The sequence below is a fragment of the Misgurnus anguillicaudatus genome, chromosome 7, assembly GCF_027580225.2.
Source record: "Misgurnus anguillicaudatus chromosome 7, ASM2758022v2, whole genome shotgun sequence".
Taxonomy (NCBI): domain Eukaryota; kingdom Metazoa; phylum Chordata; class Actinopteri; order Cypriniformes; family Cobitidae; genus Misgurnus; species Misgurnus anguillicaudatus.
The window spans coordinates 24,533,922-24,548,087 of record NC_073343.2 but is presented as its reverse complement, the minus strand read 5'-3'; the positions used below and the strand labels follow the sequence as shown (position 1 = coordinate 24,548,087).

General features: G+C 37.7%; 1 protein-coding gene across 1 annotated transcript in view; it reads right to left on the bottom strand.

Moving 5' to 3' along the window:
* LOC141365357 (lysophospholipid acyltransferase 2-like) overlaps window positions 1-14,166 on the bottom strand; it is a 71,801-nt gene that overhangs the window by 45,344 nt on the left and 12,291 nt on the right. The window contains exon 2 of the mRNA XM_073869637.1: window positions 1,834-1,979. Within this exon, the coding sequence (XP_073725738.1) occupies window positions 1,834-1,979 (146 nt within the window). The remainder of the gene's footprint in view (window positions 1-1,833; window positions 1,980-14,166) is intronic.

Genomic DNA, 14,166 nt, shown 5'->3' with positions numbered 1-14,166 from the left:
TTTTTAGGATATGTTTACGTAAATTAATTGTTAATTCTGGTGTTATTTGCAATGTTTATGTTTTAATCGGGCAGGATAATGGATTTATAAAAAATCATTAAGGTGAGTGTGTCTGCTGCATTCTGTTAATGACACGGGTATAAATAAAGTTTTTTTGACATTCAGCTACACGGTCAACATCATTTCTCTATTATAAGTTTGGGTAACTTGTAAGTTTAGATAACATAATTACAAAACCAGCAAATTATTGCATGGCCGCTGATCTGATACTGTAATGAAGATGAATGTATAAAAACTGATTAAAAAGCAAAATGTAAAACTTTCAGTAAATAACTATGTACATGCTTAGGACGTTTGCGTTGTAATAATAATTTACAGGGTAACTTCAGATATAAAAACGAAGACTTGTAAAGTGATTTTTTATCATTAAAATCTGATAACGTCCATTGATTTAATAGGACGTTTGGGTATACCAACATGGCGGCGCGGTGGCTTCACAATCGTGACATCATGCGCAATCCAGTCATTTATATAGATCAGTGATAAATACACACACACGCATGTATATAATTAAGAAACATTTGCATGTGTATATACATGTTTATATTTATATATAATATAAAATTTATACATGTATGCGTGTGTATTTATATAAACATATTATACACAGTACACACACATATATTATGTAAACAAAAACTTCTAATCGTGATGCAGCACTAGTTCTGATGAACACGAAGGAAGATATTTTGAGGAATGTTTGAAACCATACTGATCATGAGCCCCAGCAACATGATCTCATGGAAATCCGTGTTATAGTCACAGAAAATTGTATCACTTTAACCGTGTCCATGTCTCGGAATTCAGCTTTTTTCTGTGACGGAAGCACAGATGTCTTTTCCATTTCACTGATTTTATGAACTGTTTTCTTATATTTTTTTTCCTATTTTCAAATCATTGTCGCTTAGGGTTGGGGTTAGATTTGGGGTTTGTGTTAGGATGTACTTTTATGTAATGGTTTCTATGTGTTTTTCTTCCGCTTTTAAAACTATTCTCGCCTGAAGTTGGGGTTAGAGTTGGGGTTTGGGTTAAGAAGTCTAAAAATGTAACAGAATGTGATTCTAACACCAACCCCAAGCGACAATGATTTGAAAATAGGAAAAAACAATGAGAAAACAATACATAAAATGACACAAGAAATCCGTGGGAGTGACACGGAAAAGACATCCATGCTCCCATCACAGAAAAAAACTGAAATCCGTGACATTGACACGGATAAAGTGATCAAATTTGCCTTGACTACAACAAAGATTTTCATGAGATCAAGTCGGCCCCATTTACCTTCATAGTAGGAAAAAATAATATTATGGAAGTGAATGGGGCTCATGAACGGTTTGTTTACAAACACCCCTCACAATATCTGCCTTTATGTTCATCAGAAGAAAGACATCTATACAGGTTTGTAACAACATGAGAGTGAGCAAATGACGAGAGACTTTTCATTTTTGGGTAAACTATCCCTATTGGTGCAAAAAACCCTGTCTTACAATCAACATGGACCTCAAATAGCAAACAAAACACTCCAAAAAATGTGGAATATTCAAAAGAAATGTAGTAATGCATACCAATCAATAAAGATGTTAGCACACTTGTTTATCAGGTTTTACAAACAGACAGCACATGCAGTGTCAAGTGCTGGCTCTGGGCTTCTGCCAGCACACCACACGCTCATTATAAATGAATGGATGGCTAACCAGAAAAATCAATGACCCTGCAATGAATTAAAAAGCAGGACCTGAGATATATAAGGTATAAAAGCAAATTGACACTCACCAGCCAAAGCAGAAGAGGGCCAGATAGAAGCCCAGCAGGGTGGCGACTACATGTCGGATGAAGGGACTCGTCTTGCTGGGGTGCAGATAGAGTCTGAACCAGAAGGCTGTTACTAAGGCAAAGAGCTGGCACACCACAAAATTTACCTGATGACAAAAAGAGAGAAATATGCATGATCAGGAAAATAGCTAAAACAAATATGTGAATGAAACAGATCACAATAATCACATTATTTAAAAACTTTCATTTAAAAATTATTAAAAGTAGTAGCGGGTCGAAGCACAATGCAAGTACAGAAAATGCCACCGATTCGACTAATAGCAAGAGTTTAAGGAAGTGCGGTTATTCCACTAAGCATAAAGGTGAAAACCAAAATTGCATAATTCTGCATTTAAACTGGTTTTGAAACATACAGTAAAAAATTACCCTCATGACTTTACTAAGCGTGTTAGCTTTATCAACCAATTTAGCTCCCCTTTGAACCATTACGTACCCATTTAATATTAATAACCTCCCTTGTATTGTTCATGTACCAGCCCTGTTTACTTTAAACGGCACAAATTTTAACATGTTCTGATATGATTCAAGTTAAGATCTCTGTGTCATTAAATAATCTAGCATACAATACTGTTACATGTGAGTAACACTCAAGTGTACACCTGATGTGAATCCAGATAGCATCTGTGTACAAAGTCTGGACTTGCTCCCTGTACTTGTTTTACCCATAATAAGCTCATACAGTATAGGCTGCTGTGTTATATTTGGTCTTCCTTAATTTCCAGAACCATTCCGTAATAAATTTATAGGTTTCAACTTTACGTGCTCCTGTAAAAATCTTTCATCAACTCATATTGTCCCGAGTGCTACTCTCAATACAGCAGGGCTTCTGTGTGATTATACTCTGGGGGTAAAACTCAAAACACAGAATGATAAATGACATAATCAAGACAATAAAACAATATTTTAATCCATACTTCCTAAACAATAGCCTGTATTAACCACAAATTAGTCACTGATATTGATAAATAACAACGGTAAGAGGAGAGTTGCCACATTTCCATCAGCTAATGGACACCTTATACTGAATGATTGCCATGAAAGCAGTTTTCTGCCATCTAGCCAGCTGCTAATAGGCAATGTTCATAAAGGAATACTACTAGCATATGGTGTATAGTCATAGTGATTATGCAAACAGTATGCGATAAATTATGCAGTATGTATTATACAACAATAAACATAACAAATAAGACAACATAATAAATGTTCCATGTAAAACACTAAGATGGGAGGACAAGTCGAGCGCATTGCTCCGAGGCAAACAGTACTCCTTGCTTTGTCCACTGGTTGTGTACTGCGCATTTTTGCAAATTTTGCATACTATGCACAGCGTTCATACTGTAAAACCAGCACAAGTAGTAGGCCCTCTGCAAATCACTGAGACACATCTGACTCTCAATAGCGTGTGTACAAGTATGATGTCATCTTTGTGTGCCTACTATCATGCAAATGAGCGCCGGCTTGACAAAGCAACCATCCATCACGATTTTCCCCTTTTCACCCAGTCGTGCTTTATTTATGCGTCACAATCCATTCACTTCTCTCTAGTTTAGTTCATGCATTACAGAGATAAAGTGCAGCCACTATTGTAAGTGCAGGTCGTCCTCTCTCACCCCTCACTGAAGTGTGCCATGACAATAGCTTTTCATGCAGCACAATGCATTAACCTGAAGACTCCCGATTTGTTTTCACAGATCTATTTTCATCGTTCCCTTGAGACGTCTCGTGATCTCCTTGACCCTTTCAGGTGCTTGTGCTATGAATCTCCCAGTCTTGGTCTTTTTATCGGCTTTAAAGGTGCCGTAGAATGTAAAAGTGTATTTACCTAGGTATAGGTATAATAAAAGTTCTATAAATGTAATGACATATCGTAAGCCTCAAACACGATTGTTTCCTTCTATTTATGTAAACCCTGTGCATGCAAAAGAACGCTGGAAAACAGGCCAATCTCAACATAACACCAACCGTGACGTCACATTACAGTCGAGATGTATGCCCCCACATTAAAGGGACACTGCACTTTTTTTGAAAATATGCTCATTTTCCAACTTAGTATTTTTCAATAGCAGGGGACTATTTCGGGTGCTGCGTAATATCATTGCGCGTCCTTCAGCCATGTTACGGCAGCAAAGTCCTTGATTATTACGCCAGAATGAGAGTATAGTTCCTAGCCATATCTGCATAGAAAATCGCAACTTTTACTTTTCTGTCAGTCTTAGTACACAAGTAACTACAGAAGAGTCAAGTTTTAAATAGGAAAAATATCGAAACTCTTTGGTTTTTTTAAGCGTGATGCTAATGGTCTAATCAGATTCAATGAATTGTGCTAAGCTATGCTAAAAGTGATAGCACATTATAGTGGAGCATATTTTCAAAAAAGTGGAGTGTTCATTTAAGTACAATGTTGTTACACTGCTAAAAACAAAGTTGTGACTGTTGAGTTAGCGCTATATGCTAGTTAATGCTATATGCTAGTGTTTAGGCTGAAGTTCAGTTACAGTTACAATTTGCAGGTCCATACTGAAACGTACCACTCAGAAACGTCCATTAACAATCTCCAAACAACTGATTATTCCCCAAATTCTGTATCTTCATGTGATACAGGCTCAAAGTTATAATTAATAAAGTTATATTTTCATACAAAATCGCACCGATTGCCCTAAAGGGGATCGCACACCGACCGCGCAGCTCAGCTCAGCGCCGCGCCTAGGAGAACTCGGAGGTATTGTAAACCGGAAGTGCACATTAAATAGTGCGAGCTTCGTCAGATAGCGTCTACTTCAAAATGCAAAATAAACGTTAGCAGCCAATGTTACTTGTTAATGATTTGGGACACATATGATGTTACTTAATGTTAAACTATGTGAGTGGCGCTCTGTGGCGCGACAGGGATTAGAACAACTTCCTGAGTCACAGCTGGGCGGCGCGGACAGGCGCCACCTGGCGGCGCCGGTGTGCGTATACTCATAGAAAACAATGTGTTCGATTTTTTAGAACGGCGCGGCGCTGTGCTGAGCTGCGCGGACGGTATGCGATCCCCTTAAGAAGGCCTTTATTTACTCTTTCCCCGCCTTTGATGAGTTAACTCATCAATTAGGAGAAAACGCTTCCCTGCCATTGATGAGTATTTCCGGCTTTCCGCAATAACGCTATTATCCACCAGGTGTCCCTCTTCCACAACCTATACAACCCGTAAGTAACGCCTCACGTGAAAGGTAAGAACTCTGTGTATGTTTTGAGGATTGCTCTGCATCTGATCTCTATCAAAAGTCCTTCACAAAAATGGAATTATTGCAGCTTTTTGCTCAAAATTTGGTGTATTTTCGAATAAACCTACCCATATTTGAGAGTTGATAAGAATCAAGGTAGGATGAAAGTTTTTTTTTTTTTTTTTTTAAGCGAGTGTCTGTTCTTTCATTTGATATATTGTTTGTTCTATAAAAAGAAAACTTGTAAAAAAATGCTTGCGCTGACTGGCAACTTTTTTTAAAAAACGTTGTCGGTAAAAGAGTTAATCCACTGGAGCTGTGTAGGTTACATCTGTAAAGGATGGATGCACTTTTTGGGCTTTTAAAATCTCCACCCCTGTTACTACTGTACTAGCTTAAGAGACCCAGAGCATTCTAATTAGGCAAAAAATACATAGACGCAAAATATGCACGCCGTAGAGTAGTAGAAACGCGAGTGGCTCCAGTCCACACTGGTTTCACACCGCAAGTGTGAGCAGTGCGTAAGCGGCGCGTGTTTTTTTCAGCGCACATGTTAACAAGCATGCACACCACACGCATGAGCAGCGCGAGCTCGCACCGCTGTAGCAGTAGTGCTGCAATCGTTTCGGCGTCGGTTCTATTTTTGCTGCGCTGCTCACGCTCAATTAAAGTGACACTGCTTTATTTATGGTTTAAATGCTTGTGGATTGACGCAAAAAATGTGTAATTTTTACCATAAAATCATGAATGTGATGTCAAGTGTGTTTTAAACAGTCATGACTTTGTAGCCTGGGTGCCAGCCGATCTTAGCCCCGCCCACAAGATTTTGTAAATGGGCAGATGGGTCTGGGGTTTCTGCGTTGAGGAGCTACTATGCTAGGACAAATGCTGGTCGAACCAATCAAATTGTCAGGGCGGGCTTTATACGATGATGGACAGATAATCAACAGTAACGTAATGAACCACGTCACCAAAGAGCGCGTGTGTTGAATGGCTGCCGCTGTAGAGTTCAGAATGGATTCTGACATTGAGTCTGTTCTAAAAGATATCGACAGAGCATTGATTTTAAAAGAGCCTCGGCCACCCCTTTCTGGGAGGGGGTGCCCGAGGACCATGGTTTTGAAACACTGGTCTAAACGATGATGGACATATGCATCTCGGATGGCTTGAGGGTGAGTAAATCAGGGGTAATTACAAATTTTCCCTTTAAGTATGCTTAGCCAATTTAGAAAAAATGTTTAGAAAAATTTGGCCTAAATAATCCACCGTATTTACAGGTTTTGCATCTGATTTTTATAACCTGCATGGGCAATAAAGGGATCACACAGAAATCTGAGCATGTGCTTCCATACAACAATAGTTGTACACTTGAATACACGGTGTCATTATTTGTCCTAAGCTTCTACTTTCAAAGCTAGGTATTAAGTCATGCTATTACCAAAACCAGTAGTAATCATTTGCAGAGGTACAGTAAACATGCAGTGTAATAATATAGCCTTACAGATAAAAACGGCCCTTTGAGAACAACTGGAATGCTGGGATTGAGTTTGACACCCCTGCTGTAAAGCCCTTAAAGTGCACCACAGAATTACAGACAATTAATCTGAGACATTAAACCTCAATTAAACACAACCTACCATTGCTATAAGACTGACACAGTTTGAAAACCAAACAGGCTTCAGCTAGTTTTACAACTGTTAGTTAGATAAACAGGTACAGGTGAAATGAACAAAAAAAAATCTAATCTGGTGAGAAGAACAAGCTGAGGCTGAAATGCAAGGAAATCACTTTAAATTCTTCTGTTGGTGCTTTCCAAAATGCACTGGAATGTGGTTCTTAATGCTATAAGGACTGCACTAAATAAACATTATAGCGCCATTAGCGTAACGTTTCATCTTCTACACTTGTAATACAACTCTGCTATTGAAAAATCTGGCTGAGCAAGTTCAAATTCACGTGAACTGAAAATTATGACCAACTTGTGACTTGTATGCATTTGGTAGATGCTCTTATCAAAGGCAACTTAGAGTGCATTACAGGTATACACTCACCTAAAGGATTATTAGGAACACCTGTTCAATTTCACATTAATGCAATTATCTAATCAACCAATCAGATTGCAGTTGTTTCAATACATTTAGGGGTGTGGTCTGGTCAAGATAATCTCCTGAACTCCAAACTGAATGTCAGAACGGGAAAGAAAGGTGATTTAAGCAATTTTGAGCGTGGCATGGTTGTTGGTGCCAGACGGGTCGGTCTGAGTATTTCACAATCTGCTCAGTTACTGGGATTTTCACGCACAATCATTTCTAGGGTTTACAAAGAATGGTGTTAAAAAGGGAAAAACATCCAGTATGCTTCTTTCGACCTAGAAAATGTGAAAAGATCAACCCAGTAACTTAGTTTTGGTAAACAATTCTCTGCAAGCATGTGAAAAAATAGGTCATTGAAATTAGGCTCCCCTTGTGATGTCAGAAGGGGATCATACCTCCCCTTAATCTGCACTATCCAACCACAGCACTGACATTTAGTGCAAAGATAAACTCATTTGCATATAAAAGGACACACCCAAAACAGCACCCTTTTGCTTATACCTACAAAGTGGCAATTTTAACATGCTATAATAAATTATCTATATAGTATTTTGAGCTAAAACTTCACACACATGCTCTGGGGACACCAAATTCTTGTAAAAATTATTGTAAAATGTCCCCTTTAAACATATCCAATCACTCAAACTGCTTTTGAAGTTGGTGATAGGGTTGCGTGCAGGTGCCTTGCGTTGGTAGTTAATGCACTGATGCACCCCAGGCAACAGCAAAGAACCTTTTATGTGACATATAATTACTAAAAACCATACAATGCCACTTGTCATTGTTTATTCTTAGGGTTAGCAACTGCATTTCACTCACTCTTGCAACCACCATTCATCATTTCTACAGAAACCCAATATCAAATACAATTAAAGTCAAAGATGGTTACAGAAACACTCACTCATCGTTTCAACATTTCCCATTTAACCACTAGTCTGAATAGCATTAGTCTGTGGTATGGGCATAGAGACATATAAAGAGAGACTGATGACAGATTTTTGTCCCCCTGTGGCTCTAAACTGTCTCCTCCTCGCAGCCAGCCATCTGGCTCACTTTCCGAAGGCACCTTCTGCCTTCTCATCTGAGAGAAAAATATACGAGAATAGCTACATATGGGAACAGAGAGGACAGCCTAATTAAAGGTCAATATTAGAGTCTGGTCACTGTGTGCTGTGTAAATACAGTACTTCAGTGAAAACTAAACCAACTTGTATTAGGTTTTTTAAATGACGCACCATTAGTGGTTGTGTATTCTAAATGGAAAGAGCTCGGCAAACATGCAATATATACAGTACTGTGCAAAAGTCTTAGGCACCCCATCACCAGACTTGTTGTTTTAGAAGTTTTAAAGGGGCGGTGAATTTGTTGATTTTATTGTTTTATACTGTTGTCTGATGTCTACTTATGATGTTCGCATGGTTTTTACATTCAAAAACATCAAAAGCAATAAGTAATAGGCTATTTTGTAACATTGATTAGTGGCTATATGGAGAAATGGTTCGTTTGAAGGGGCGGGCCGCATTGAAGACCTGAACGTAAACACCCACTGCTATGATTGGACAGCTTCATTCCCCGTCATTACATGTGGGGAAATGTTTTAAAAACATTAATGTGATAAAAATAGCGGCCGAACACAAATATGTTTGAGCCACAAAAGATTCTGGGTGCTAAAGATGATACACATAAATGACAATACGTATATTAAAGTAGAAACAAAACTCAACGTGACTAAATTACCGTATAAAACACAGTAAGCGTGCATCAGAATCTAAACTGCGGCTGATAAATCCTTATCAATAACTTTGTATATTTCTATTGTGCTTGTGAGGTTGCTTTTACATTCACGTAATGTTACATACCACAGTTATATGATAAAAAATAAGCTTTGTTGAGTGTTTGACCTTTCAAACGGAACTCGCCTAAATTACCGTATACAACACAGTAAACGGGCATCAGAATCTAAACTGCGGCTGATAAATCCTTCCTTATAACTAACTTTGTATATTTCTACCTTTAAATTACAGTCGTATTGTTAAGTGTTGTACCTTTATTAATCGTTTAATGTTTTTAGTAAATTAAAACAGTCAAACAAAAGTGTTTAGACACGGATGTTACAACAGGACATATCAAGCGATCTCTTAAGCAATAGTGAAATGCAGTAACTTAAATAAAGTAAAATGTCTTACTGTGTATTATACTGTTGTGTCATTGTTGTCAGATCCAATATAAGTGGTGCTTTAAATCACAGTCTCTCTGCAAATCCAGCATCGACTTCTTTACAAATGAATCCGTGTACACAACGTTAACAAACACTCCCCACACGAGCTGGAACTTCTTCAAAAGCAAACTTTATCCAAGCATATTGCTAATGTTATGTTCCAAGCCTCCGAATTGAAGTATTTAGCTTCTGTGTTGTTCCCACGCGGTTCTTCCAAAACCGCAAATGCATTTCCATGGTATCATAACAGATCACCGAGTCAAAATAAAAGTCTCTCAGAAAAAATGTATTTAAAAACTCATTTTGGTTAAATTTGTCAATCTTTAAAGACATGTTTACTTACTGAGACACACGTGTGTCATGCGAAGCTGTGGGCGGGGCTACAAAAGTAGACGTGTCCTTTTGGTTATGGGGAGGTGTTTCAATTCTACTTTGACGTCATAGATTTCCGAATTTTAGACTGGAGTGTTTAGCTGGCTTGGTGCCAAAAACGGTTATATTTCAGTAGCATGGGCGTTTTCAGTTCTGAAACTTGCAGGATGTTCATTTAAGTATGATGACCCCTTATATAACAAATTATCAAGTTAAAATTGAGTTTTTGATTCACCGCTCCTTTAATGTCCATCCATATTTATTTTTCAATCTATTTTATTAAAGGACAAGTTCGGTATTTTACACTTAAAGCCACCTATACCCACCTCTAGAATGTGTGTATAGGTGCACTGGAACAATCCTTCCTAAAATGCATTAAACTTTCATTTACAAAGACGTGAAACTCACCGAGTGGTCAGGGGTGTTCACTGATATGCTCACACAAAAATCGCTGCAAAAGATGCTTTCCAACAGGCGTTTTACCATTCGTTGTAAACTTGTGGACCTATTTTTCCAAACGCCTCACACCTGTACATTCTTCCGCTGAGAGCTTGAATAATAGACACTCCAGCCCAGGTGGTGGCTATAATCCACCTTTGCCAATTGCAAGAATACAAAAATGTTTTTGTATTTACAATGTTTTAATATTTACGTACATTAACATACTTTTATTCAAGTTAATGTACACAATTTAAAAGTAATTAGGTATTAAATAAATTTTAATATGCAATATTAAAGAATACACAGTATGACTCTATGCTTTAGGATGTAGTGAAGTAATGTTTTTCCCAAAACAAACATCCTAATTAAAGCACAGATGCTTTGAAAATGTAACTAATGTAACTAAGTATTGTCCACCTATGCTAACAAGTCCAATTTAACTAAATCCAATTTAAGCTGATAATAGTCAGTTTTACTAGTATTTGCGCCGCAGCCGCTATGAAAGCCAGTCATTTTGTAGAAGGTTTGCCACTCGACGGGGACGAGTTCCGGCATGGTCACGTGGAAAAGTGATGTCAATGCATTCCCTCTTCTAGTTTGTAGGGACCTGGCTGAGCTAAAAGACCTTAGGTCCCCAACAAACCAACATATTCAAAAATATTTAGGACATTCAACTTTGCAATAACAATTTAATTTTTTTTTTTTTTTATTATTAAAATAGGTAATTTAGTACAAATCTACAGTGTTCATCAAATGGGACATTTCACAAGCCTGTTTTAAGATGTCAAATAAATCTTTGATGTCTCCAGAGAACACATGTGACGTTCTAGCTCAAAATACCATATATAATTTATTAAAGCATGTTAAAATTGCCACTTTGTAGGTGTGACCATTTGTGCCATATTTTGGGTGTGTCCGTTTAAATGCAAATGAGCTGATCTCTGCACTAAATGGCAGTGCCGTGGTTGGATAGTGCAGACTAAGAGGCAGTATTATCCCCTTCTGACATCACAAGGGGAGCCACATTTCAATGACTTATTTTTCACATGCTTGCAGAGAATGGTTTATCAAAACTAAGTTACTGGTTTGATCTTTTTCACATTTTTTAGGTTGATAGAAGCACTAGGGACCAAATTATAGCACTTAAACATGGACAAAGTCAGATTTGTATAATATGTATCCTTTAAGGTGTAGTTTCCTGACTTAAATATAAGCAGCATTACTATAAATATTACTATAAGTCTCGTAGAATCAACATTTACACACTACAGGAATAACAAATATACAGCGGAGATGAGGTGAAGCAAGGTCAAGTATCTCTGAGAAGTGGAAAGGAAAATAAACCCTCAAGTTAGCCATGTTTACAATCTGGATCCCCGACTACACTCAAACAGTTGTTGAAAATCATATACACAACTACTAATAGCACAGCTATACTCAGAATGGACAAATATACAGCAGAAATAAAACGCATGTTTAATTCAACAGATAATCAAGGCCATACAACCTTAAAGGGATAGTTCACCCAAAAATTCTGTCATCATTTTCTCATCCTCATGTTGTTCTAAACCTGTATACATTTATTTTTTTGATGAACACAAAAGAAGATATTTTGATAAATGATTATAAGCACACAGAACAACATGAAGATGAGAAAATGATGACAGAATTTTCATTTTTGGGTGAACTATCCCTTTAAGGTCAACATCAGCATTGCCATTTGAACAACCACTTAAACCCGATTGAACTGTGTGTCAGGGAAGGTTTTTAATACCAGCTGGTGCCTAAAGATGAGATGTCTGTCTGGAATGAATATATTAAATAGTGTTTAATATATTAAGCCCTTGGTGTATTGATTTTTCAAGGGTCATGTCAGGAATGTGTGCAGAAAAAGCTTGTCATCTATGGATATAGTTTTAAAGTGGATGGCCAGATTCCCATTCACATGAATGACTTGGCAGAACCCAATAAAATAATTCTGTGGAAGGGAAAGGAAACATTTATACTGTAGGGAATACAGACACACATAACTTTAGACACAATGATTGTCACATGGTTAATGTGACAAGGAATCTTGGCAAAGATGTGAGAAATGGGAGATGGGCCTCTATTTGCGTCAATGAGTGAAATCAAATTTTGATTCTCCTAATCTCAAAATTACATCATGAGACTTTAGTCTGGATTTCACAGACAGGATAATATACAGTAAATAAACAAACAGACCAACATTCACTTCACATGTGTAGTTACACAATCTAATCCTTTCTGACTATTAACTACAGTAAAGAACTGTTGAAGTTGAAATGACTACAGGTTAAATCTTTATCATTGCGTGTGTCCTTTTAAATGCAAATGAGCTGATCTCTGCATTTAATGGCAGTGTCGTGAGTGGATAGTACAGATTAAGGGGCGGTATTATCCCCTTCTGACATCACAAGGGGAGCCAAATTTCAATGATCTATTTTTTCACATGCTTGCAGAGAATTGTTTACCAATATTAAGTTACTGGGTTGATCGATTTCACATTTTCATGGTTATAGAAGCACTGGGGACCCAATTATAGCACTTAAACGTGGAAAAAGTCAGATTTTCATGATATGTCCCCTTTAAGGTGCACTGGGGTAGATTCTCATGTTCATACAAACTGGCTAGGCTACGTTGGGAAGCTGATAAATGCTGCCTTCGAATGCAACAAGGCACAACCGAATCTAATGTTTTCTTCAATTCCTGTCTCCCACAAATGTCCCTCTCTCTGATACCACCTGCAACCAATTTGCAAATCATTGGAACTTGGTTGGTTCATTGACAGAATGAATAAGAGAATGTGAGAAATAAGAAAAACCCAGGATATATGGCCAAACAAATTTAGTTATTCCAAGTGTTTTCTCTTATGATTCGTGATTTTTAATACCCAAGACAGCCACAGTATTAAACAAATGTCTTTATTTTACTGATGCTTCACATTATTATAACTGACTAGATGCTGCACACCAAGTATACTTGCCGCTGCTCCATTAACAAACCGGGGGTAAACAATACTTGTTTCATTTGACTCCACATCAACGCCCCGCTTGTGAGCAAAACAAGATCCTCGCAAGTATCTGAGCAACCAACTGCTCAACAGAGCAAAACTTCACCAATGGGAGGCTATTCAGCTTTGAGCTGAGACCAGTGTCCTGTACAAGCAAAAGAGGGATGGTAAACTTATTTGACAGTTTATGCGACACTGATTGTATTGTGCTTTATAGATGCCGGGTAACAGGATTAACAGAGATCTCTGCACAAGATCAAGATGGTGTCTATCTGCACATTCAAACTTTATAATCAGCTACAAGCTGTAATTGATGGAAAGATTTTTTTTATGAATTGCGATATTTTTTACAAACGATTTATCTATGAGCTACATTATTTAAAAGAAATGAATGTGCCCCCATAATCTTTAATCAAAAATGCAAATAACCTCTCTTTACCTCCGGTCACTGGGTATTCATGAATATCAGTCATGTGACCTTTTACGTCATTCAGTTGCCTGCCGCCATCTTGAGTGCCTACCGAGTACCAGTAGGCTACTGACAAGCTTTGGCTAGCTTGCTACGATTTACGGATTTCTTATCTTTTACTGTCTATGATTTTTACGGATACGGGAAATGGCTACAAAAGACAACATTTCTCACCTCGACTGTCATGAAAAGAAACGCTACTTAAAAAAATATCTTGGTTTGGGTGTGATGCCTACTCGATCCCTGATGCGTTCTTCCACCAGCTGTCCGCTGCTACCGAACTACCACTATTTTTATAACACTAAGAAGGCACGACACAACATGAAACTTTGCTCGAAGTATAACCTGGATCTCTACACATGAACGCAAGCATTGAGAACATTGTTTGTGTACACAAAGTTTACTAAAAAAAAAAAAAGGGTTTAGAACAACTGACTTTATGG